This window comes from Chaetodon auriga, chromosome 18, assembly GCF_051107435.1.
Source record: "Chaetodon auriga isolate fChaAug3 chromosome 18, fChaAug3.hap1, whole genome shotgun sequence".
NCBI lineage: Eukaryota > Metazoa > Chordata > Actinopteri > Chaetodontiformes > Chaetodontidae > Chaetodon > Chaetodon auriga.
In genome coordinates this window covers 2,676,545-2,702,466 of record NC_135091.1, presented here as the reverse complement: position 1 = coordinate 2,702,466, position 25,922 = coordinate 2,676,545, and the positions used below count along the sequence as shown (strand labels likewise).

At 44.7% G+C, this 25,922-nt stretch overlaps 3 protein-coding genes and 4 non-coding genes across 8 annotated transcripts in view; 2 read left to right on the top strand and 5 right to left on the bottom strand.

Moving 5' to 3' along the window:
• LOC143336636 (connector enhancer of kinase suppressor of ras 3-like) overlaps positions 1-14,236 on the top strand; it is a 32,066-nt gene extending 17,830 nt beyond the window's left edge. Inside the window, exons 6-22 of the mRNA XM_076756900.1 lie at positions 878-997; positions 1,349-1,408; positions 1,517-1,585; positions 2,178-2,327; positions 3,643-3,773; positions 3,887-4,068; positions 4,606-4,692; positions 5,293-5,578; positions 9,521-9,613; positions 10,782-10,953; positions 11,233-11,306; positions 11,573-11,644; positions 12,340-12,395; positions 12,503-12,594; positions 12,680-12,893; positions 13,102-13,274; positions 13,618-14,236. Of these exons, the coding sequence (XP_076613015.1) occupies positions 878-997; positions 1,349-1,408; positions 1,517-1,585; positions 2,178-2,327; positions 3,643-3,773; positions 3,887-4,068; positions 4,606-4,692; positions 5,293-5,578; positions 9,521-9,613; positions 10,782-10,953; positions 11,233-11,306; positions 11,573-11,644; positions 12,340-12,395; positions 12,503-12,594; positions 12,680-12,893; positions 13,102-13,274; positions 13,618-13,785 (2,199 nt within the window). The 3' untranslated portion in view covers positions 13,786-14,236. The remainder of the gene's footprint in view (positions 1-877; positions 998-1,348; positions 1,409-1,516; positions 1,586-2,177; positions 2,328-3,642; positions 3,774-3,886; positions 4,069-4,605; positions 4,693-5,292; positions 5,579-9,520; positions 9,614-10,781; positions 10,954-11,232; positions 11,307-11,572; positions 11,645-12,339; positions 12,396-12,502; positions 12,595-12,679; positions 12,894-13,101; positions 13,275-13,617) is intronic.
• A 1,096-nt stretch (positions 14,237-15,332) lies between these two features.
• Positions 15,333-21,096, bottom strand: rps7 (ribosomal protein S7). The gene is made up of 7 exons (XM_076756890.1): positions 21,059-21,096; positions 20,296-20,381; positions 19,754-19,825; positions 18,939-19,082; positions 17,676-17,740; positions 16,737-16,887; positions 15,333-15,442 (listed from the first exon to the last, which is right to left on the bottom strand). The coding sequence occupies exons 2-7, from the start codon at positions 20,368-20,370 to the stop codon at positions 15,365-15,367; spliced, it is 585 nt and encodes a 194-aa protein (XP_076613005.1). The 5' UTR covers positions 20,371-20,381; positions 21,059-21,096; the 3' UTR covers positions 15,333-15,364.
• LOC143337040 (small nucleolar RNA SNORA73 family) lies at positions 16,337-16,554 on the bottom strand. The gene has a single exon (XR_013078695.1). It is a non-coding gene; the product is annotated as a small nucleolar RNA SNORA73 family (small nucleolar RNA).
• Positions 17,180-17,397, bottom strand: LOC143337041 (small nucleolar RNA SNORA73 family). The gene has a single exon (XR_013078696.1). It is a non-coding gene; the product is annotated as a small nucleolar RNA SNORA73 family (small nucleolar RNA).
• On the bottom strand, positions 18,004-18,221 carry LOC143337039 (small nucleolar RNA SNORA73 family). Its single transcript, XR_013078694.1, has one exon. It is a non-coding gene; the product is annotated as a small nucleolar RNA SNORA73 family (small nucleolar RNA).
• LOC143337038 (small nucleolar RNA SNORA73 family) lies at positions 19,396-19,613 on the bottom strand. The gene has a single exon (XR_013078693.1). It is a non-coding gene; the product is annotated as a small nucleolar RNA SNORA73 family (small nucleolar RNA).
• Positions 21,097-21,196: 100 nt separating the features above from the next.
• rnaseh1 (ribonuclease H1) lies at positions 21,197-25,286 on the top strand. Of its 2 annotated transcripts, XM_076757067.1 has the most exons (9): positions 21,197-21,322; positions 21,609-21,710; positions 22,012-22,136; positions 22,448-22,627; positions 22,786-22,885; positions 23,069-23,123; positions 23,948-24,032; positions 24,198-24,322; positions 24,987-25,286. In XM_076757067.1, the coding sequence occupies exons 2-9, from the start codon at positions 21,646-21,648 to the stop codon at positions 25,101-25,103; spliced, it is 852 nt and encodes a 283-aa protein (XP_076613182.1). In that variant the 5' UTR covers positions 21,197-21,322; positions 21,609-21,645; the 3' UTR covers positions 25,104-25,286. The 2 variants fall into 2 exon arrangements, with proteins under 2 accessions (XP_076613182.1, XP_076613181.1); XM_076757066.1 differs by lacking the exon at positions 21,197-21,322 and having other exon boundaries at positions 21,368-21,710.
• The last annotated feature ends 636 nt before the right edge of the window (positions 25,287-25,922 follow it).

Here is a 25,922-nt window from a genome sequence, read left to right as displayed (position 1 = left end):
GGCACAGGCTGTGTTTCCTAAAAGCAGAGCCACAGAGCTGTCAGGCTTGATTTAAACTGCTTTACTAAACGTAATGTTTAGTGTTCCTCAGCCGCAGGCTTTGGTTCAGTTTGTTTGTGCAGGTGACAAAGAGGAAAACACTGCGAGGACAGACAAAGAAGCAGCAGCAGCCCCGAGAAGAAAACAACCCCGCGCCGTGTAAAGCTTTGACAGCCGTGCAGTTTGCGGGTGTACAGTCGTGTAAAAATAGTTCAACAGAAGTCTCTGGAGATGAGGATCGTTCTCCACCTCAGAGGGTGAAAATGTATAAACAAGCAGGAAAAATCAACAACATTTGCAAATCAAATTGGAAAACAGAGTGAGTTAACTCTCCTGAGGAGCGTATTTTTCCTGATCACCTCCCAGCGTCCCATAACCTCAGACCCCCCCGCTGTGCTTCAGGCCTGACTGTCTAGTCAGTGTAATGATAATATGAGGCTGTGTTCAGCTTGTGTCGGCTTCCACTTCAGCAAAACCAACTGCAGCGTGTGGAGAGCTTCTGTGGCGCTGCTCTGATCTCTGAGGGCTTCATCGCGCTGTTTCCCCTCCCACAGAGAGGTCAGAGGTCAGGCAGCTGTAGTGCTGCCACAGCAGGTATGATTCAGCATTTAGGCTGATGGTGGTCATCATGGGAGATAAGAACTGGAAGGAGGCCCCATCCTGCCCATGACTTCCTCTCTTTAATAGATTCATCTTGCAGAAGTTTCATGATTTGTAATGATCAATCAGTTCATCACTTAATCAGCTGATCCTTTCAGCTCTGCATGTGACTTCGTCTTATTTTGAAATCAAGCTGCTGACGTTGAGTTTTTGAAATATTTTCTCGTGTGTGTTTCAGTCCCGAGCTCTGAACAGCATCTGTGAGAAGACAGTCCAGGCGACCTCTGACCCCTTAAAGAGTGACTTGGCCTGTCTGGAGGAGGTGCACATCACCAACGTCAAGCCCGGCGAGGGACTGGTGAGCTCAGGAAATCAGACAAAACCGCACAGACCACGGGACAGGATGCATGCACAGGACACACATCATCACTTATATTCAGAGCAGATCAGTGGGACATCACTGTCACATAAGTGCCGAGTACAGTAAAAAGAAAACCCACAATTTAACTCGACTTCCCCTGAGAAACGCTAACAGGTATTTTAGTGCTGCGCCATGAACCACAATCAGCGCTGAGTCGAAACAGAAACAGATGGAGTTCCCAAAAGAAAAGCCCACAGCCACCGCTGCAGGAGGGGAAACTGTGCGAGGCTATTTATGAGGAAGAGTCATATTTACGTTCTCAAACACCAAATGTGTTTCACCTTCCAGGGTATTTACATCAAATCCACCTACGACGGGCTTCACGTCATCACAGGAACAACAGAGAACGTGAGTGCGCCGCTGGTCTTCATCACAGAGCGTCGACGCTCAGCTCATTTTGTGTTTGATTCACTTTTCTTTCTAATGAGAGACACACTCTGTGACTCTGCTCTTCAGTCTCCTGCAGATAAAACGCAAAGGATTCATGCTGGAGATGAAGTCATTCAGGTCAACAAACAGACCGTGGTGAGTCAAAGTGCACTCGTACAAGAGAAGAGGTCCACATTTTGGAATTAGAACCACACCGCTCTCATGTCTGTATGCTCAGTGTGAAGCTACAGCCAGGGGGCCTTAGCTTAGCTTAGTTTAGCATGCAGATTGGAAACAGCCAGCCTGGCACCACATCAATGTGAATGTCTGTCTGCAGTCTGTCTGTCTGTCTGCCTGGAGGCTTCTGGATCAAGAAGCTATGATGAGCTGAAAGCCTCATCGATGATGATAAAGTTCAGTTGTGATGAAGGCTTGAAGACACTCAGAAGCTGCAGTGAAACTGTAAATAACGCTGAGCAGGGCCTTGTTTTTTTCTAAAATGAATAGAAGATCCAGCTCCCCTCCCCATCCCACTAACTGGGATTATGTAACAGTTTCAACGTGTACCACAAGGTGAAATCAGACCGCACAGGAACCTGTTCTGTCGAAAAGTGCTCAGAGCAGCACGGACGCAGAGCTACTGTCTGTGTGAACGAGCACATTTCAGAGAACAGCTGTAGTTCCATTTTTTAGCAAAGAAAAGTTAAAGTCATGAAGTTTAAAGGCTAAATGTCTGTGATTGGTCCAGGTGGGCTGGCAGCTGAAGCACCTGGTGGAGAAGCTGAGGGCGGAGTCCGGAGGCGTCGTCATGGTGGTGAAGAAGAGGCCGTCCGGGACAGCCGGCAGCTTTGCGCCCGCTCCGCTAAAAAACCTGCGCTGGAGGCCGCCGCGCGTACAGGTGAGCCCCCCCCCCCCCCAACACCACGGCAGCACAACAGGTGTGAACATGGACACTCTCTCTTTCTTCACTCCAAACGTGATCATGTGGACTTGGACTTGATGACCTCAGCTCGGGCCTGTCAGCATCAGCAGGTCGCAGACGTCTTAGCAGCAGGACTTGGTGCCTTTGAGCCAGGCACTGAACCCCGAGCAGCCGTCGCAGAGCGTCTCAGGAAGCTCTGCCGCTTCCTGCGTCTGTGGTCGTAGCTTTCAACGAAGCCATTTCTGTTTCTGAAGAATCAAACCAAAAAAAGCCAGCAGCCCCCAGTCTGCTGCTCGCTGAGGTGTGTGGGTGAACAATGGATCCTTTCTTCCCGTTTCCTGGAAAAAAAAATGGGGAAAAAAAAGAGGAAACACTCCAAACATCAGGCTGCGTTGATGTCAGGCAACTTTCAGAGGGTGACTCATTCAGAACTCCACAATGCGACAATTCTGAATTCACCAGCCGCCTTCGGGGGTTTTGTGTTGACAGAGGTCCAGGATGTGTGTGTTTAGGGAAGATAGGTTTCCACTGGTCGATGCCTTCAAGCTCTAATCTCGGCTATCAAAACAGATCTGAAGTCAGTCTGTCTTTACCTCACCGCCTCTCCTACCATTCAGTTCAAAGGTCATGTGGAATCAGCGCTTGCGTCTCCTGTACTGTTGCTCCGCACGCTCATTGTCTCTGCTGGAACAATGACTGTATGTGAAGGATAGTTTAAGATTAGTCAGTTTGTCCTCTGACAGAACACGAAGCAACAGTAATTCTGATCATCCAATAATCAATCAGGATGTTTATCGAGACAAAAACTTTTCTCCAATATGAAGATTTCCTGTAAACTGAATTTCCTTCAGTTGGTTGAACGTTACAAACATTGTGAAGACGCACTTTTCACTATTTTCTGACATGTAATAGATCGAACAAAAGTCATTTCCACAAACTGGAACAACAGTCCACAAGCCGGCAGGTTCGTCTGAGAACACGTCTACAACACGGACGAAGCCGAGGACAAGCTGAGTGAACTTCCTGTGTTTATGGAAATACAGAAGCGTCTGAGGCGAGGAAGGAAACCGAAGAGCTTCGTCTGCTGTTTGTCCTCTGGAGCTGGAACGTCTTACTGTTGTTTCACGATAAACAGCGTTAAAGGAATCCTCGTCCCTCTGCTGCGTGACGGGAAGCCGTTGAAAGCTCGGCAGAAGCCAGGCGTTAGACGTCGTTACAGCAGTGAAGTGAGTCAAAACAAACACTTTGGTTTCCATAATTAAAGCTTCTCTCTCTCTCTTGTCGTGTCCAGAGCTCTCAGGGAGCTCCTGCTCTCTACAGATCTCGCCAGCCGGAAACCTCAGACGCTCCTGGGAGGAGAGGGAAGACAGCCATATTGGATTTTTACGTCCCTCCTCCACCCGCAGCACCTTACGTACCGCTGTGAGTACCAGACCTGTGAAGCAGAGGAGCTGCAGTCGGTCAATAAATGTGCAGGATGAAATGAATAATTACAAGTTTCACGTGTGTTGCGATCCCTCTCCTCCTCTCTGAAGAGACGCCAACATGAACGTGTCTCCAGCTGTGAAAATGAGGCCAAAGTCTCCGAACTCGTGTCTGGACGCAGACGCGCGGCGACGCCTCACCCTTACCAACGACAACAGGACGTCTGTCAACCCCCCGCCCGAGCTCAGCCAGCCGGTGCCTGTATGCCTCCGACAGCGCTCCTCGACACGCTGTGAGTGCGCACGCACGCATACACACGTACGCACACACCTTTTCGAGCCCATGAACTTGTGTGTAGAGCCCAAACTTTTGACCGACATAATGAAAGAAACTACGTTATCATGTGATTTGACTGTAACAAACGAGATTTAGCTTGTTAATTGGTGAACGTTGGAACGTGGGCGGGTCTATTTTCTTACCTTTGGACAGAGCGCAGCTATTCCAGTCTGTATGCTAAGCTAAGCTAACTGGCTGATGGTTGCAGCTTCATTTTTACTGTACAGATATTAATGTGTATTTTAAAAAGCCTTTTTTTGAATTCAGTCCTGAAAATCATCTAATCTGAAGTCTGGATGTCAGCAGGTGACCGATAAGATGAAAAAGATCAAACTTTATTGGTCCCTGTGGCTGCTGCAGCTGTTCAGATTAGTGGGAGCAGATAAGATGCATTATGAGTTAGAAGAAGGTGAATTTACAGCGAGCAGACAAACAGAGGACGTTACATTTGTGTCCACGCTGAAGCAGATTTGACCTTTTGTTCTGCTGGCAGGTAAACCTCGACCCGTCTCCATGCCCGTGGAGTCATTTTCAGGTGTGTGCGACACGTCCTCCAGGCCCGGCGCTCAGGGAAGGAAAGGTAAGCTCCACCTCCTGTAATCTAACAGTTATCAGCAATGGACGCCTGTGTGTCTGTCTCATTAACGGCGGAAAACAAACCGCGACAGGACGAACTGCGTGCTTTGAATTTTTACCTCGTCGATCATTAACCCTGAGAGCCGCAGCTGCATGGACGGAGCTGATTTCAGTCAGCCGGGTTCTTTCAGAGCTTCACCTTGAGGAACAAACTGTGGGTCTGAGTGTGTGCGTGCTGGCACTTTGTCAAAGACAGCAGGCTGTTAATGGAGTCAGAGCAGTTCAACAGAGGCACGTTTAGAGCTGGACTGTTTTCCACTGACGCTTCAAGCGACACGAACAGTAGAATGAACTCCACATTCTGGCTGCTGTGTCATGTTTTATGTCGAGTCATTCAGTCTTTAAACTATCATCCTAAAATATTCAGTGTCAGTCTGCTTCAGTCACTTATTCTTTTGTACTACTGTTAAAAATTTGTTTTATTGTATCATAAATTCTTATTGTAAATTCTTGGCGTCACCTGATCTTTAAAAAACAAATGAGATGAGAAGAATAAAGAAATGAGCATTATCTCTTAACTCAGCGTTCCTCCTCTCCTGAACAGGGCAGGGCGCTCTGCACAGATATCTGAGTAACGAGGGAATCAGCACCATCACGGAGGAGCCGTGTTTCCCCCTGCCGTACCGAGGACACCCGTCTGTCCGCGGGGTCGACCACATCAGAGGCAGCCAGTGCTTCATCAACGCCGACCTGCACAACAGCGCCACCATCCCGTACCAGGAAGCGGCGTCCAAAAAGCCCGCCGCGTCCAGCTCTGCTGCCGTTCCTCCTCCTCTGGCCGTGACCAAACAGTCGACGTCGCTGCTCGGAGGCTGGCTGGCTCGTCTCAAGCTGCTCAGCCACTGACAGCCGTGAGTTCAATCAGACCAGACAAAGTCTCCTCATGCGGCTCCTCCAGGAGGTTGTGTATTCCCAGCCGATCCTCTGGATGTCTGCAGGAAAAGGTTTTTAAATGTCTGTTCAAGGCCTTCAGCAGCAAATCAGTTTAAAGCTGAAATAGTTTGTGGAAGACCGACTTCTGGAGGGAATCAAAGATGTTACGATGGAGGACGTCGCCATGAATCACCATGAACTTCATACGAGAGTCCGCGTTCACGCTTATCAGTTTAAGTTCCCATTTAAACATTATTTCCAGGACCCTGTGACATCACTGTTCTGTGAGGTCACAGGTGCAAAATAATACGACCGATCACTTCCACGATGCTGGGCGGCGGCGTTTTTTACACTGATCCGATGAAGTAAAAATACAACGTTTTAGCCATGCTAGCAGCTCGTTGGTCCACCACTTTGGTCCAGGCTGGAATATCTCCAAAACTATTGGATGGATTCAGATGAAACATTTGTAGACACGATCATGATCCCCAGAGGATGAATACTACTGACTTTTTTTGATCCTCTGACGTTTCCTGTTGCACCACTAAGAGGTTGACGTTTATGGGGTTCTTTTTTTTCTGACATATCTCGACAGCTGTTGGATTGCCATGAAATTTGGTTGAGACGTTCACGTCGCCCTGCAGGATGAATTGTGATGGTCAGTGATGTGCTGACCATCAGGTCTAAATGTCAGTTTGTCCAGTATTTTGTTTCTGAGCTGACCACTTTGTGTTTAGTGCTAATTACCAAATGTTACCATGCTAACACGCTAAACTTCATCATGTTAGCATTTGTCAGTGCGAGCCTTTAGCATGCTGATGTTAGCATTCAGCTCAAGGCACTGCTATACTGAAGTACAACGATTTTAAAAAAATTATATTAAACATCAGATTAACGGACTCCAGTTTGTGAACCAGTTGAAGTGAACTGGGATCCAGTGAAAGACATTCCTCAGTTTAAGACAAACACGTCTGAAACTCTCTGGACGCCTTAAAGACACTGAAGAGGAAGTGAGTTTAGATGCAGAAAAGAAATGTTTTGTCCTGATTTCTGCAGAAAATTTTGACATTTTCCTTTTTAATACTGCTGATAAAAAGTATGTAGACGACTCAAGAGTGATTACAAATTTCACACTGGTGTCAAAGACACATGGAAATATCTAAAATAGTTCTGAATCTGAACCAGATTCTAGAATATCTGAAAGCTTTATAACGGACCTGCTGAACTTCCATAAAAAAGGCTAAACTGAAGGAAAATGAGTGGAAAACATTCAGCTTGTGCTTTTCAATCCCTCCAAAAACATCACAAAATACCAAGAAATGTCTGTTCGCTGCAGACTCAATCTGCTGAGTTTGGTTTGTGTTTATTCCTCAAGTTATATGACGAGAATCAGTGAGCAGAATCAGAACAAAACTTTATGCAGTGAGATTTACATTCAGTGAGCAGAAATCAGCAAACCTCAGTGTGTTTCTAGTGTAAAAATGATGAAGCATTTCTAAACATCTCAGCTGCTGCATCTGATGTTTCCCTCAATCTCAGGAGCCGTCGGCGCCTCTCATGTCCAGACTTCTACTGTTGTTTGTCTGGACAAAACAGTTTGTAAATATGTTTTATAGATTGTATTTTATCATTTCAGTCATTTATCTCAGAAAAGAGCGATTTTCAGAGCAAAGTAAACACCATGGAGCTCAACATTGTTACTAAATATTCCTAAAGCTTCATAAAAGTCTCATTACAACAGTGATAACAATGTAAACCTGTTTTTTCGGGGAAATAATGAAGTGATAGTTTTAAATATACAGCAACAAAATGCTTTAACATTCAAAGGGAGCGTGGCAAATGACAACATTAATAAAATGATCATCAGTACAAAGTTTACTAACAGTCTTAAAGGAAATTACAAAAAAAAGTCTTCCTGTTCATAATTCATAATATAGAAACAAATTTGTGTTAAATTATTTTGATCGCAAGGACAAAAACATGAAGCTCACAGTTCAAGTCGTAACACAGGTGTTCAGATTGTTTCTGTATTTTGGTTTAAGAGTGAAATTTAAGCGTTTGAGGTCAAAGTGCTGCGCTGTCCTTCAGAGATTTTACCTTCTAAATCTCAAACCTACATTTGACTTTACGAAAACTGTTGCTAACCTTGTTGCAGGTCTGCTGAAAGCTGCTTAAAATTCAGGTAAAACTAAGTGATGTTAAATATTTCAGGTGTGGCTCACGGCACTGCGGAAACGCTTCAGTGGGCACATTGAAGAACTGCTGTGTTTGAGGTTTCGTCATGTGCCGTCATGAAAGCGTTGTGGAGGAGTTCCTCAGGGAAGCGCCTTGGATCCCCTGAAGCTCCTCACGTTTTTTTCTTGTGTAAAGAGTTTCTGGCTCACGTTTGGTGCCTTTATGCTAACGAAACGCTGTGCAGGACTATGCAAGTTGTGCAGAAGTGTAACTGAAACTGTACATATCACGGAGGCGACCTCTCATGTTCTTTGCTGGATAGAAACAAAAGCATTTTTCTAACAATTTGAAGAGTTTAGATTTTTGGTTTCTGAACATAAACATTTCTATTTAAAGTAAGACTGTAACTTTTTAAAGACTAAATATCTTTTTTTTTCCTTTTACAAATTAAAACTGAATTTATCTGCAATAAAACACGTTTATCTTGTTTGTATCACGTTGTCAAACTGCATATATTCATCTGTTTTGTCACGTAGTCAAACTGGTTTCATTCTTCATGTGTAAATCTGAATTTTTCCAGAGCTCTGCAGTATGATGCCTCTGTGCTGCTTTGTAACGTGAAAAGTATGAAAATAAAGTGCAATTTATTTTGAAAGCTTTCAACTTCTCATCCAGTACCTTGATTTGATATGACAGCTCCTAACAGGTGACAGTATACACATTGAAAAAGAAGTAAAAGACCTTTTTTGGTCACAATAAAACATTTTAAACAGATGACCTGTAAAGGCTGCTGGATAACACACATTCGGCTGTAACATTAAGAGTATGATTCATCATAAGAAATACCAAGAAGATATAAATAAATAATATAAATAAATAATATAAATAAATAATATAAGACATATAATTATTTTTGAAAACCTTGAGATTTTTTGTCTCTTCAGGACTCTTAAAGTTCTTTAAATGAAACACCCAAAACTGCTCAAAGCTCAGCCTGTGATTGGCTGTGAAGGCGTAGCTGCTGTCTGATGCATTGTGGAGTTACATGGCTAATGGCGCCATCTGGTGTCCACTACTGTAAGAAAAGGAATACAGTTTTTGTTGAATAACAAGTATTTTATTCCCAAACTAATCGTTTAATATGTAGAAACATGAATTAATCTCCTCCAGGCCTGCAGTGAAAGGACTCTGTTTGCAGTCCCTGTTGTTTCTTTATCCGTCAGTTTGCAGTCTGTCTGAATAACTTCACATTTTAAATGAAGTCTGGTGCAAAATGAGACCATGAGTAAAAACTTTTTTTGCTGTGGCTCTAAAGCGGTGAGATAAAATATTCAGAGCAGTCAGACCGACATGATGGAACCGCACGGTGGCCGACGGAGAGACAAATGTTAATTTTCTGGCCATCCTGTCGTTAAAAGACAGAAGTCTGAAAGTGTTTGCTGCAGGCAGTTTAGAGGCAGTTTAAAAAAAAACAGTGAGTCAAAGCTGCTGAAACCAAACATCTCCCTTCATCTCCTCGTGACAAAATGTCAAACAAATAAAGAAATAATGGACAGAAACGTTCCAGTTTCCAGAAAACAAAGACAACATTTCTGAGCAGAACGTCTCTGAGAAACAGATTATAAAATGGTCTGAAGAACATGTGAAACAGGAAGGATGGTGTGGGTACATGCGTGTATGTGTGATTCTGACTTTGTGGTCTCTCTGTGGGTCGATGTATAAAGTCTCTCAGGCAGCGTTGAGAAACTAGTTCCTCCTCTGCTGAGCGTCAGTCTGCTGCAAAGACACCAAACTGCTGGACGTCCAGACTGCAGCAGGTAAGACGTCGATTCTCTCTGAGTACATATTAAATTTAATGTGGGGAGTAAATGAAAATCACAATTCAGTTGTACCACATTTCACTGCGGCAGAACTCTAAACACAGCGGCCTCTTCTTAAAGCAGGACAAACTGTTTTCATAATGAGAATGCTTCATTTGGAGACCTGTCCACTTCGTTCATTTCTGAGCTCTCACTGCAGCACAGGCACACATCTGAGCTAACAGACCAGCATAGCAGAAGCAGCCTTTACTGGATGTAACTCCAGTTCTGTGAGTGTGTGCACGTGAACTCATATATCGTAGCATTGTTGAGCACTTTACTCTGCCAACTGGTCACCCAATGAAAACTGGACCGTGACCCGTGTTGGGTGGAGAGCCTCAGTTTGAGAAACACTGGTCTAAACTCATCTGCTGCACAAAGCTAGTTACAATGTGTAAGATATGACCACAATTTTAGTTTATGACACTCAAAAAATGAAGAAGTAACAGTTCAGTTGTTGTGTTACAGGCGTCTATGTACTGAGTTGCAGAGATATCTACTGAAGTTAGCATGCTAACCGACTAGCCTCGGCCCGTCCTGTCTGATACCACTTTGTACCTCAGGACTTGATAACCTGATAGTGAAGCTCGCTGTAGTTTCAGCTGGGAGATGTATGTTTGCTATGTTTCATACGCTCTGTTATCGGCCTGCCTTGTTTTCATCAACCCTGGAGTCAGATTTCTGGTTGAAGCCGCTGTAAATCACCACGTCACCATTTTCCCTGTCATCAAACTGTCCTCTTTCGGTCTCAGAGGCTGTGCTCAGTCCTGGTCCTGCTGAATTCACTGGGAGGCTGCTGAGCTCGGTTCTGTTGCCCAGAGCGTATACACCAACAAGCCTCCGGTGCTCTGAGTTCCCAGTCAGGCCAGAATCCAGTCAGCTAATGGGGATGCTATCTGCACAGCTAAGTGAGCTAACTAGCTAATGGTAGCTAGTAGCTAAAGCCAAAGATAGCTAAAGCAAATGGTATAGAGAGTCTCAGTTAGCAGTTACTGGTGATATTATGCTGCCCCGTGTTTGTTTGGAGTGACCTTTGACGTGGTCAATTCTTACATATCGTACCTTTAAAGTCTGAAACCAAAATGGAGAAATTTACATTCTGTGAAACTGCTGTCGCCCCCTGCAGGCCGACCGCAGCCATGAGTCGGCGGCGGGTTTCGATCAAAGATCTGGGCGTGGTGGACTGTCAGGGCTGGCTTCTCCGCAGGAAGGAGAGCCGCAGCTTCCTGGGAAGCAAATGGAAGAGATACTGGTTTGTCTTGAAGAAGAGTTCTCTGTACTGGTACGCCGACAAGATGGTGAGTCACAGCAACGCGAGACTCTGAAGGTGCTCATAACATGTTCCTGTGAACCTCAGCTGCATCGAGACCAAACACCAAAATACAAGCAAATCACAGTTACATGTGCAGCCTACTTTGTCGAGTCAAGTACATCCTGTGACGATGGCCACCGTGTAAGCTCTGGTGTATGTAGATCACACAGGAACTTGAGATCAGTGTGCAGCTAAAATACAGGCTCAATGCGTGAATGTGATTAGACTTCAGGGCGTTAAGCTCGTTTCCCTTCTCTGTCTGCAGGCCGAGAAAGCAGAAGGATTCATCAACCTGTCCGGCTTCACCATCGAACAGGCCAAACAGTGCAGGAAGAAACAGTACGACATGTTTTAACTCTCTTTGTCTTAGTCTGCGTGGCGCGTAGTGAAGGCGGTCTGGACCTGCTGTCCGTTGACTCCTTCACACCCTGTTAGTATAAAGCTGCGTCAGCATCCTGCACGTCCTGCTGTCTTAAAATACTCACTATACTGTCTCACCTGTTTAAGTTAATCTTCATTTTTTCCACTAATATCTTCTCTTATTTGTGACAGTTTAATAATCCACTTTAATTGCGTGTTACTGAGCGCTCAGTGTTGTGTTTCAGTGCCATAACGGCGAGTCATCGTCTGGTTGTGACCATTTTCATCGCTGCAGAGAGCTTCACAGACATGAACAAGTGAGTACTTTAGCTTATTCCAGTAACACTGGAAGGATTTGCACCAAATTAGATTTTTATTGTTGAAATGATGATTATCTGTTCTTTCTCTTTTTTTTTTTCATTTTGCACTGAAAAACGATCTAAATTATGCTAGCAGCGTGTTTGGTCAGTCGGTCCATTACTTCGGTCCAGACTGAATTGTCTCAATAACTATTGGAAGGACTGTGATGAAACTTAGTACACGTGTTTGTGTTCCCCTCAGGATGAACCATAATAACTTTGGTGATCCTGACTTTCCCTACAGCGCCATCATCTGGTCAAAATGGCAAAAACTTTCATTTATAACTAAACAGCTGCAAAACTAATGATATTCCAATCATCTTCAGAACTACTGAGCCATTTTTAGCATGCTAATACACTAAGCTAACATGTGTACTTTTACTTCACATGCTTTAAGTACTGATTATATGTTCTTTAAGTTAAATTCATTAAATACCACAAACATCTACAGCAAACTTCAGTCGTCGAGATATTTTGGACTAATGATCGCTGTCGTCATACAAAATAGATTTGGTTCCTCTTCCTTCTCTTCTTCTTTTCTATCGTATCTCATTTTTCGTTCAGTTCTTCTTTTGCACTGTAATGTGGAGACGATGAGTCACCGCTGTGCATCACGTTGAATGTTGCATTAAAGGCAGCGTGTCCGTTTGCAGGTGGATCGGTAAACTGTCGGAGGCGGCCGAGCCATGTGAGCTGATCAGGACCGAAGGTTCGATCCTGTTGCTCTTCCCATTTTCTTCCTCTTCTTCCATTCTTTTGTCCCCATCCTCTCTCCATTTTTCCCACCATTCACCTTTCTCCTCTTCCTGTGAGCAGAGTGCTACAGCGAGGCCAGCGATCAGGAGGATGAGTGTGTGTCGAATTCCTGTTCTCTGGAGCCCGAACAGGAAACGGCAGAATCAGGAAGTGTGAGTGACAAAGCGTGACAGGGAACCAATGACATCTACTCAGATCCTCCACACGTTCTGTAAAGGTCTGTTGTCCTCCTCGCAGGGCGACTCTCTCTGTGTGTCTCCATCTGCTGCCTGTGAAAATGGCGAGGGCGCCTCGGAGGCTGCACCGTTGAGTAGAAACAGAAGAAGAACGGCCTCAGATGGAGGTCAACGCCGGTCCTGGCTGGACCTCCCGACGCCAGACGGAGCTGGTGGAGGAGTCCCTGTCCCTCTGCTCCACGTCGGAGAAGAAAGAGAAGACGCCGTCGTCAATGGTAAACACCTGGAAGCACACACCTGGTACCGTAGCAATGGCAGCTTTAAAGGGGAACTCAAGCTTTTTCCAGGTGTTTGCTTGAAGATGAGAAGTTTGAAAATGAAATTGATGTAGGTGCCAGGTTTTGACTGGTTCTCTGGTTCCACCGTGGCTCCGGCAGTGTTATGAATCGGCTCTTTTCACTGACGACCTCCTCCTCTTTCCAGAGAAGCCCCCCGACGAGATGGAGTGCCTCTACAACCACCTGAAGGCTGCCAGCCTGTCTCCCATTGGACAGTCCAGCCGGAGGGACTTCAGGGCGTCGTTCGTCAGGCGATGTCAGAACGACGCGGTCAACGACAAGCTTCACCTGCTCAGGATCCTCAGCAGCACGTTAAAGGTGAGTCAGCAAAGGAGAGCAATGATCCGGATGCCAAAAACAAGTCAGGAGCAGACAAATCCTGAAGGATGATTCAGACCAGGAGACAAAAATGTCCTGAAATCCTGGAAGTTTATCTGACAGTCGGGACACCAAACACTGTACAGATTAAACCAATGAGATGCTCGTTCATTAGTGAACTCAGAGGTGCTGGTAGATGGGTAGACAGAGCAAAGCTAGCTGCCCTCATTTCCTACCTTTATGCTAAGCTAATCCTGACCTTTATGCTAAGCTAATCATCCTAACCTGATGGTGGCACCAGAGGAAAAGTCACGATTGTGTACAAACTCTGTCCGACCTTCAGGCCAAAGAGTTGGAGCTGCAGGCGGTGGAGCAGATCACGACCCACCCGGCTCTCACGGCGCCCGTGTACAGGAAGTGGAAGCTGTCCAACGGCATCCTGCTGCAGGAGATCGTTCGGCGTCACCAGGCAGCAGGGGGCGCCGCAGAGCTGAGGCCTCCTGAGACCTGAGCTCACATTAATACACCATGACGGAGCAGAAACACTTAAACAGCACAGCGCCATCGTGTGGCAACAAGTGGGACGGAGAGCAGCTTTCTGTGCTGGAGCGCACTGGGTGAACTGGGACCAATCAATGGTGCTCCAACGCTCTCCAGATGGCAGTGGTGGGAGTTCATTTACTCAAGCACTGTACTAAAGTGCTAGTTTGTGGTATTTTTACTTCATTATTTCCATTTTATGCTTCTACTCCACTACATTTTGGAGGACATATTGTACGTCGTACTCCACAACACTTGACAGCTTTAGTTGCAAAGTTACTGTGCAGATTTATATTAATACAAAAGTTTAAATTGTATTATTCCAGGTTAAGCTACCCCGCAGTACAATCAGCTTCATGTTTACCAGCTGATGATTCTAAAATTGGCCATTCTGCACAAGTACTTTAAGTATATTTTAAGTATATTTGTACTTTAAGTGAAGAGCTTGAATGCAGGACTGTATGTATTTTCACACTGTAATGTTACTTTTTACATTTTTGAGTTAAAGATTTGAAGTTCTTCCACCACTGCCAGACGGCTCAGGGATCAAACCTCGAGTCCGTCGCCTCATTTGCTTCATGTTATAAAAGATTCTTTAAATTGACGTGTTTTTCTGTTTTTACTGACTTCTGAATAAGCATGAAATGGTTTGACTGCAGCTCCTGAAGGCGTTGAACCAGTTAACTGTGACTGTCAGTTTTCTGTTTGCACATTATCATCTCCATACGCATCACTGGCATTTCTGCTAAACAGCATGAAACCACGTGTGTGTGTGTGTGTGTGTATGTGTGTGTGTGTTTTACTTCATGACTTGTGAAGAAACTACACCTCCAGACTGTTTTTCAGATCGATCCACTCTGTAGAAACAACACTTTCTTGCTGGAAAAGGTTTCTGAGTGTTGACGTGGAGGAGAAAGGGTCTGTTCATGCATCATGTGACTGTGCTGGGGGGGCACCTGAAAAATCAGGTAGACTTAGAATGACTTTTATGTGTTGTGTACTAGTGTTTGTGGTACTTTCTCATCATGTATTAGTCTGTAATTTGGAAACAACCTCATTTCAAGGCCTACTTTAAGTGTCCCACTGAGAGACAGACCCAGAGTTCAGTCCAGCCAGCATGAAGACGAGCAGAGTAAATACTGCCACTGTACAGTGATACATATGTGCTTTTAGTAGAACAGGATGTAGATCTAGATTATGAAATATGTGAGAGGATGCTTGGTTTTGAGGTTTAACAGTATTTTACTGCTGAGGCGAAGCACGTGGACATGAAACAAAAAGTGATTGTTTACCATCACACGCTCAGCTTATTTTAGGTTTAAATAAAAAGTCTCGCCCTCATAGGATAAACAAGTTTCAGCCTGAAGGTGGCGCCAGTGTGGGAAACGCTGACCCATGAAGAGCAGCTGAGGCCGATCTTGCAGCTGCAACCACGTCCAAAGACAAATACCAAGAGGAAACGCTCTTCAAACAGGATTCTCAGGACAGCAGAGGAAAAAAGTCAAAACCACCAACGACGACAGTAAACAAATTTATTTTGTCATCTGCATTTACAGCTGGAATTCTGGGAATTCAAACACGACGTCTTTGCCTGTGAGCTTCTTGTAGACACCAGAGAAGGTTTCCACCTGAAAAGACAACAGGAAACACGTCAGCTGAGACGTCACGTCGTCCACCTGCATGGACAGGGTTCAACGAACACTCTAAGAAATACCCTCAAAACAAACACATAACAGCTTATTGACAATTTCAGCCCCGTCGACGCAGGAGCAGTATTATCAGGGGAGCTCAGAGCCTGTATTTTCTCCAGTTTACAGACGTTATGATGTCAAAGCTCTGCACAACATCAGCGTTTCAGAGGCTGAGCGTCTCCTTCAGCAGCTGCATTAACACACTGACGCTCTGTGGCTTCGTAGGTATTTCAGACATGTTCAGTCGGCTGTGGCAGGAAACTTGTGGTGGCATTTTTATCTTCATGAGAAATCAGACAACCACAATCATTACAGGTGCACAGATGACCCCAGGTTGGTCCTGAGTGAACAGCTTTAGAAAACAAAGCCACCCAATTTCTACTGTATGAATAAAAGTAATATTAGAGCATTAGAGCAGATTTTAAAAAAAAAAAAACAGCAGAAGTCCTATTTTCTACTTCATAAATGACAATTCATTGATTACTTCTGCTGGACTGATGAACAGTTATCTACACTCTGTGGCCATTTTATTAGGTACACCTGCACAAAAGCTCTACCATAACCTCCATCTTCAAGAAGCTCATGTCACAAATTCAATCATGTAAATTACTCAGGTCATAGTTAAATGTGTTGTACTGAACAACGTTACACTGAGGTGTCGCTAACACTCTGCGCCTCACGTATGTAAACGGGACGGACAAAACTCTAATCATCACCTCTGACTGTCAACAGAACCTGATCTATGGAGGCATCAGAGAAAGCTCAGTTCAGCTTTAACATCGTTTTGAAGTCACCAGCAGTGAGATGGAGATCATCACTGAGGTGAACGCGGTGTGTGCACTGCATGGTTTAGCTCCCCAGTAACGGCCCCAAAGGACTCTGGGAAGATGTAGGAATATGCAGGACGCCCGTCCTCGCCGGCTGAAAGCCGGGGACAGAGCTTTCTGTCCGACGGCGTGGAACGGGACTGTACGTCTCGGCTCAGAGCTACGCTCCCATACGCCACCAGGACAGAGCCAGGAGAGCAACTCGCTGGATGTCCACGTCGGACCTGACAGTACAGCACAGGTGAGGAAGGACTGCTGGTGTTTCCAGGCCTGTTTTGTTATCATGGTTCAGGATCTGATCTGATCACACAGACGAACTGAGGATATAAACGGCAGGCTAACTGCTGCCGCCATGAACACGTTACAACGCCCCGACATCGATCCGCCTGTTTGTATGAACTCACTTTGTGTTCCACGTTGTTCTGCTGGGCCTTGTCCAGGTGGACCTTGATGAGCCTGCTGCTGTCCATCTTGACTCTGATCCTCTTACCCACAATCTCGCTGGGGAACACCAGGTCCTCCAAGATGGCGTCGTGGACCGAAGTCAGAGTACGGCTGAGGGACGAATCAAAAGACGGCACATTAATACCAAACATCCACGCAAACACCGAGCAGAAGAGTGTGTGTCAACAGGACTACAGCAAAACAATCCAATCGATAAGACACTGATTAATCAAGAACAAAATTCCAAATATTCTCTTGTTCTGTTCTCCATCTCTGGGTTTTGGTGATTGGACGACATTGAAGACGTAAGGGACCGTCTCTAGTTTGAGACATTTTGTCAAACATTGGATTCATGTCATTCACAGATTTCGATTATACTCATAAACAATTATACAGACATGAACTTTGTGCACTGCATGGTTTAGCTCCCCAGTAATGGCCCCAAAGGACTCTGGGAAGATGTAGGAATATGCAGGACGCCCGTCCTCGCCGGCCAGCAGCCGGGGACAGAGCTTTCTGTCCGACGGTGTGGAACGGGACTGTACGTCTCGGCTCAGAGCTACGCTCCCATACGCCACCAGGACAGAGCCAGGAGAGCAACTCGCTGGATGTCCACGTCGACCGGAAACCAGCGTTTTACTTTACGTTCTCGACATCACGAACATCAGTTTCGCAACAGAACCAAAACCAATAAAACCAACAAACAAGACGGAACCAGAGGGTTTTTAGAAATAAAATTACTTCAACTATCATGCTTAAGTCCTTTTTTCTTGAGTAACGATTGTTAAAATAAATTCACTGCTCTTTATTAATATTTCCTAACCAACATCCCAAACAAAGTCATGACTGCTGTCATAAATCTCAGCCTGTGTGACGTTACACTGAGACTTTCTACTCACCTCCTGGGACGCTTCTGCTTATTCTTCGTGCGGCTTTTCCTGGTGGGTTTGGGCAGAATTCTCCTCTGAAAATCAACATCGTCTCATTAAAGTTCAATCAGGATTCACAAACAAACAGCTTCAAGAAAATAAAGATCATAAAGCAAATCAATGACTGATTCTGGGTCAATACTGGATATAACCTGCAGATATTCATGTTACGCACAGCATCAGTGTCAAAATGTTGTTTCTTTGTGCATTAAAAACTGCTCACACAAAACATATCAAGTGAACATTTTGTTGCCGTTTCAAACAATATAAACACCCATTTCAGTAAAGGCCCGACATCAAATGTGCACTGCATGGTTTAGCTCCCCAGTAACGGCCCCAAAGGACTCTGGGAAGATGTAGGAATATGCAGGACGCCCGTCCTCACCGGCCAGCAGCCGGGGACAGAGCTTTCTGTCCGACGGCGTGGAACGGGACTGTACGTCTCGGCTCAGAGCTACGCTCCCATACGCCACCAGGACAGAGCCAGGAGAGCAACTCGCTGGATGTCCACGTCGGATCAGAAACAGTCAAGACACAAAAGACTCATTTGACATCAACTCCCCGGATCCTGCACTAAGCGACACCGCCGATAAAAAAAACAAAATCCTACATGCAATCCTGACGGGTCACTTCAAATGTCGAGCCCACAAAACTCTGAAGCTCGTGGAGCATTTCAGCGTTTCATATCATCAAACTCATTCATCCTTGTAGCAGGTTGAGGCAGAGGTCTGTTTATCTTCAAGTTGTTATTGGAAGTCAAATAAAACATCAAAGCTGACTTGTGCCTGATGTGACACTCCATAAAATCTCCAAAAACGTTGTCTTTTCAGAAGTTTTAAGCTTCAGCACAATGCATTTGAGATCATTACGGATACTTCAATTGTTTTTTTAGCATGCAGAGTGGGACAAATTCCTCACACTGTTCAACTGGAAAACGACAAAAACTGAATATGCAGAATTTTTAGAATCAGTAATGAGCGCATCGTGCCATTGACCAGACATCATGACCCCCACTCCCACCAGGCACCAATCCAGAGAGAGTTCCGATTTTCTGAAATTTTGTGCCACTCCAAAAAAAATCTGTAATGATAATGTGAAACTGTCGTAAACAGCAGACCAAAAGCTCCACTACAGACACAGCCCTCCCTCTGGTCACAGCACACTCTCAGGAAGGTCCACAAAATGCATGTAGATGGGCAAGACCCCCCCCACAGTATCCATCATCATCCTCACCTGTGCAATGAAGACCACGTGCTTTCCGCTGAACTTCTTCTCCAGCTCCCTCACCAGACGCACCTGAATCTTCTGGAAGGACTTCAGCTGAGGTACAGGAACAAAGATGATGATGGCTTTCCTGCTGCCACCAACTTCGATTTCCTAAAAAACAAAACAAAAACCAGACTGAATACAACTGGATGAAAACAAGCTGCACAACATCCCCACTGACTAAACACAGAGTCCACTTGAGTTAGCCTCCTGTGTGAGAAACCCACCATCATTTCAGAGTCCTAAATGTATAGTTGGTCAGTAAAGAGTATCAGGTGATTTCAGGGTCTACCAGCTACTGTGGAAGGGACAAAGAGTTCATTTAGCTGTTGACAATTAACCTTAGCTTTGATAGTTACAGAAAAATGTCAACACAGCTAAAAATATATAATAAAAACAACAATTTCAATCAAGCCCCGACATCAAATGTGCACTGCATGGTTTAGCTCCCCAGTAATGGCCCCAAAGGACTCTGGGAAGATGTAGGAATATGCAGGACGCCCGTCCTCGCCGACTGAAAGCCGGGGACAGAGCTTTCTGTCCGACGGCGTGGAACGGGACTGTACGTCTCCGCTCAGAGCTACGCTCCCATACGCCACCAGGACAGAGCCAGGAGAGCAACTCGCTGGATGTCCACGTCGGATCTAAGACAGCTTCTCAAAACAGGTTTCAAAATGAATGTTAATGACACTGAAGACAGCAGGTTGAGATGGTTAACGCTTGATGAAATGAATGTAAAAAGAGAACTTGAGGAGCAACTGAGGCTCTGGTACGCCTCCTACCTTTGCTGCAGTGATGTTCAGCTCTCTCAGCTGAGCCTTCAGGTCAGAGTTCATCTCCAGCTCGAGCAGAGCCTGCAGCGAGACGAGGAAAAGCAGTGAAGAATATCTGTATTTGTGCACGACTCCGACACATTTCCATGTGCTGCAATACCTTAACTATTGAGAGTAAAATAATATTTGGAGTACTATTGTACTCCAAAAAGACAAATTCATGTACAAACGTAGTTTCCCTCCAGCATTCAACTTCAAACCACATCTGACACACTGTTGTATGTATGTTACAAGACACAGAATTTATATTCATTTTAAATTACATACTGAATTAAGTCAAGCATCATTCATTAGGGAAGCAGACACTAATGTGGATTCTGTGTTTCAAGGTGATGTCTGAATATTTGAATTTTACAGACTGTGATGATTCCAGTCAATGTAACACGAACAATGATCATTTCAGTATGAGCAATCGCACCCGACGCACCACATGCAGCTTGACCAAACCTACAATACAGATGAACTGATGATCTGACACCTGGTCTTCTTACCTGGGAGATCCCAGATTCAAACTCGTCTGGCTTTTCGCCATTAGGCTTCACTATTTTGGCGCTGGTACTGAACATGGCCTTTGTCTCTGCAAAGAGAAATAAAAACATGGGGGTTACACACACCAGTCTCTTAACACACTTGGTTGACATGAATCCTGGATGAGCCCCTGCTTTCCATTATGTACCGCGCCAAGCTAACGACATACCAGCTCAATGCTCTCCAGGAGCAGCGGGCTGTCCCACAGGGAGAGCCATTATAGGAAAGTGTTGGATAAATGATTGACACACAAAAAGGAAGAAAAAAGACTCATCACATACAAACTATATATTAACTAGAATAAGCTGGAGCTAGGTTTGAGGGAAGGTTAGCTAGCTAGCTAATATAACTTAGCCGGCTGTCTTTATCCCTAGCTTCGCTAGACAGTTATACTTGGTCAACAGGAGTAACTTCTTTTATTTCATACAAAACGACTCATGCAGGGCTTCGTGCGTTCAGCCTATTACCCTCTACAGCCGCTGCTGTAGCTAGCTATCTGAACACATGCACGGCCTGCTAACTACTCCGTTACAAGAACCCATACGCCTGAGCTTCTCTACTACGATTGAATTCGTGATGTAAAAAAGCCATCCGCCGCTCCAAACCACATAATCTAAGGTATCATAGACTTAATATGCTTTACGGTGGGCAAACACAAAAATCAAACAACATTAAAGCACATTTTAGACTAGAAAAATCAATCCAGTGAAAAATGGCACGACTAACCTCTGTCAACGACGGCCAAGGAAGAGACCGGAACATCGCGAGAGTTGTATTAATCCAATGAGGGCGAGCCTTGTTGCTACCGCGAGAGGTATCGTAGCCACGCTGGGTGTAATAAGAGCACCGCGAGATTTTTGTGAGAACACGGACGGAAGTGAACTGTGCATGTAAACCGTTGTCAACATTACTCTTGTGTCTCGTTAACATTTCTTTGCCTGCAAACTTTAAAGAAACGCTTAATTCCGGGTATATAAGACTACAGGAGAGGTTGTTCTGTCATACTTTTTTGGCCTTTATGTTTCTTTTGTTCTTCAGTGCTAGCTAACTATCTAGCTAGGTTAGCTAATAACAGTACTAGCTAGTTTTTCCATCCTTTACTCTCTATGTACGTATTCTGTGCGACACAGTCTTACAGTTTCTTAACAAAACACATTGAGCCAGTCAGATTTAATGATATGTTACGGTGTTTGAGTTAACGTCGCGATGTTGGCCAGTTCCGTTTCACGGCAGTTTCTTGGCAGACAGTGATGTTTAGACTGACTGGCTTTTTCAGAGTAGCACGCAGGACCGTTTGCAGTGCCGTCGACGACATGGCGAAGGGGAAGTTTTTCTACGCAGTAAGGAAGGGCTTCAAACCAGGAGTGTACACATCATGGTAAGACTGTTTACGTCTTAAGGGCCGCAGATCTGTTTGAAAGAAAAGCAAAGTCATTGTCTCATCAAAGTGCATTTCCTGTAATGACAAGAGGTACATGCCAAATTTCATTCAGCTATCTGATGATTTCCTGTCTCCTTGACCTTATCAAAACACCCTTAGGATTTGTAAAAGCTGTTAAGATGTTCTGCAATGTAGACATAAAATTGTCAAATGTAGAATATTTGTCTGAGGTCTTGAAAGTTTCCCATTGAGGTTTCTTGAACAAATGGTTGATCATCTGTTTTTAATTTTGATTTAGGGATGAATGTAAGAGCCAGGTGGACAAATTTCCATCTGCTTCTTTCAAGAAGTTTGCGTCAGAGAAAGACGCCTGGGCGTTCATCAGAGGAGTCGAACTTTCGGCACCGCCAGAGAAGAACGAAGGTACTCTGGTCCAGACCAACATGAAGCCGTATGACCCCCAAACACAGCTTCTTGGACTATGTATCACGACCCTGCATGGATATCTGTTTTGTGTTGCACCCACTTCATGTCATTTTTTAGCTCATAGGTCAGCAAGATTCTCTAGCATATGGAGAGTTTGTACTTCCTGGAACAAATTTTATTTGTTTATCTGTGACTGAAATATTGATATAGCCCTGCAGGACCTTGATATGTAGCGTACATTTCTGGATCAGACCTAAATACCTCCATACAATCACATGAGAAAGATAGTTTGTGTTTTTGGCTTTCAGTGGCTCAAAATGTGGAGCAGGCTGTTACTTTGCTTCCCAAACGAGGCCCGGAGCCTCTGGAGTACATCCCTCTTGGCAAGAAGAGATGTCACTCAGACGAGAAGGCGGAATCTCGTCCCAAACGAGTCAAACAGTCAGAAAGTTCGTCTTCAGAAAGCACAGACGGCTTCACATACATGGGTAAGACGATTAAACGTCTGTGGACGTGAGCAGAATGTGACATATATTATGTGATGTGGAGATTTATTTCAGTCTGCTAGTTAACGCTTCCAGTGCAAAAGGTGTAAAAGTCCAGCGGCCTCCTCAGTGTCACTCACTCGCTGTTCTTCCTCTGTCAGGCGATGCTGTGGTCGTTTACACTGACGGTTGCTGCTCGGCTAATGGAAAGCGTGGCGCCCGAGCCGGCATTGGAGTGTACTGGGGCCACAACCACCCACTGTGAGAAAACACAGACACACACACACACACACACACACACACACACACACAGTAGACAGGTCTCTTTTGGGCTGTAGCTGAATTTTATGCTTCATTTAAGTTATTTTACATTTGAACTGCGCAGGTGCAAAATATTCATAATAAATCTATTGATTTGCCACATTTATCGCTGCTTACCTGCAGAAATGTTGCAGAGCGGCTGCAGGGAAGACAAACCAATCAGCGTGCAGAAATACAGGTACCTCTCATCACACGTGTTTCAGTCGTAAAAGACAGGTTCCAGCCATAATGTTCACTTCTGCAGTAAGCAGGAATTATTTTCCATTACCAACAACAACCTTGATTCTTATTCAGACTGAGCAAGCCCTGAATCACGTCCATGATTGTGACCTCAGAACTTAATTGCAGCTCCTCCATTCTGACAGAGATAATGCATCCACACTAGAAAACACATAGATGACACATTTTTTTCTCTCTAAAGTTCAGATCTATTAAATCAGCGTTTCAAACCTGTGTGTCTGCTGGTCCTTCCATTGATGTTTCAAATAATTTCTATCCTAAATTTTAATCTATAAAGGTTTGAATTTTACATTTTAAACTAGCTGTAGATGTAGTTTTTATTGCCAACAGAACACAAAGTCAGTCTGATGCTTCCCTTCATCCTAAATTTGAACAAACTTACTTTAACTTTATCATGAGCTGCTGCAGTCTTCTGTTTAGAGAGGTCCTCTGCACGAAGTAAAAGTCATGTTTAGATGTATTACGTTATTTTAAAACATCTCGTTATTTGTCCTAAAGGAAACTAGTGCGAATTGAAACCAATACAAAGCTGAATGTTTGACTGCAGTATGTTGTCATTATGTGAGATCTTTTAATGTCGTTCCTCTTAACATATTATAGTCACTATGAGTCTGCAAAATGGTATCAGTGAAGTCTTTCATGGGTCTTTTTAAAAAATACAGAATCTTTGGAAACAGTTATCTGTGATGCACCAGCACAGACCCAGCAGTGTGTTAGTGGCTGTAACCATGTGACCGTCTTGTGTTTTTCTGTCTGAACCAGGCAGCCTGCAAAGCGCTGGAACAAGCCAAACAACACAGCATAAAGAAGCTGGTTCTTTACACAGACAGCAAGTTTACGATCAACGGTGAGTCACAAAAAAGATGACACGTAAGGAGTCAGACTTCCTGAACATGAAGCCTGCTGAGTGCAGGTGATCAAAGTCATGCTCCGCTACAACATGTGACAGGTCCGGGGTTTTGAGTTTCACCTGGAGAGGTGGGTTTGAAGTTCTGCGGTGTGTTTGCTGCAGGTGTGACCAGCTGGGTGAAGAACTGGAAGCTGAATAACTGGAGGCTGAAATCTGGAGGTCCTGTTATCAACAAAGAAGACTTTGTGAAGCTGGACAGACTGAATGCAGAGCTGGAGGTGGTCTGGGTAAATATCAGCCTGCACCACGAGCCCCTTCACCCCGAACTCATTCCAGACTCGCTGAAGTGTCAGTTACTGAAAAGTAAAATCATTCAGTTATTCCCCATTACTTAAAATGAATGATCTGGATAATTAGTTGCTCCTCAGGGAAGCCGGTGAGGTATATTACCTGCTTTGTAGCTTTAGCATTACATGACTGTCATTGGGTGAATTCCTCCACCTAAGCTCATAATATTACACATTTCTACATTTTGGCTGTCAAAACTCTTGTTCTTAAGTATTCTGGATTTCCTTTTAAAAGCAAAGAAAGACAATATTGTCAGATCAGCTCTGATGATGTGAGCGCTGACGCTGTGGCAGTGATGTGTTATTTCACTCTTTTATATTTCTTTAGACTTATTGGTGAGTGATTGTGTGCCAGCCGTGTCCGGTCCTGTTTAGTTATTGCGGTCTAGCGCCCTCTGCTGTGACGCAGTGACTTTGTCGAGCTCCCTCATGGAAAGGCACATCAATGTCACTGCACTTAGAGAAATGGCCACAAGGGGCGCTCGAGGTGCATTACACTCACAATGAACAGGACGCGTCAGTTTGAAAGGTCAGATCAGACAGAAGCTTCTCTCTCTCTCTCTCTCTCGCTCGCTCGCTCCTCCACTTCCTCATCTCCCTCCAGATGCATATTCCAGGTCACGCCGGCTACAAAGGCAACGAGGAGGCCGACAGACTGTCGAGACAAGGAGCAGTGAAGCCTTTAGAGGAGCAGCATGAAGACGAAGACGACTATGATTAAAGAGATCTGCTGCAGGACTTCTCGTTTGGACTCTGGCTCAGCAGCCTGTTGGCTGTCTTGTTACAGAGGTTTGTGTTTCTCTCAGCAGCATTCATGACTCAGAGGGCCGAGTCAGTGTATTAGCTTTTTTTCTGTAAGATGTTTTAAATTTGTTTCTGCTCTAAATAAAAGTTTCTGCTTCAACCACCTGTTTTCTAGTTTATGACAGCGCTGAGGAGAGTAGGGATGAGAGAGAGAAGGCGGCGAAACGGACGAGAGAATCAGCTTTGACCGAGGTGAGGAAGAGTACAGAGAGGAAAAGAGAGGAGGAGGGTTGAGGAAGTGGGCAAGGAGGCACGAGAGCAGTCTAGGAAGGAAGGAAGCGTGATGTGGGAGAGAAGGTAAATACTTGCTGGTTCAGTTTGCTCAGAAGAAAAAAATACAGCAGAACTGATTCAGTCTAATTGTAATGGAGGTAACCGTCCAGCAGGAGGAGCTCCAGGTCATCGTTAGAGCCAAGACAAAGAAAACGCACCAACAGGATTTAGGGTTTATTTAAGGATCTGTTCATATACTGATTGACACAGTCGTTTCATACACATCATTGCTTTGGGATTAAGTTTATTACAGTGACACTGCTGAGACTGAAGGTGTTTCAAATCCACATCTAAGATCCAGTTTTTCTTTTACAAAATTAAACTGGGATGTGTCTGCTCCCAATTTGACAAGCAGTAAACCAGTCAGCTTTGTTCCACTCAACAACATGGACCTAAACTGATCAGGAATTCAGACTGAAAATGGCCTCATTTCATTCCAAAACATTCCCGTTATGAATAACGA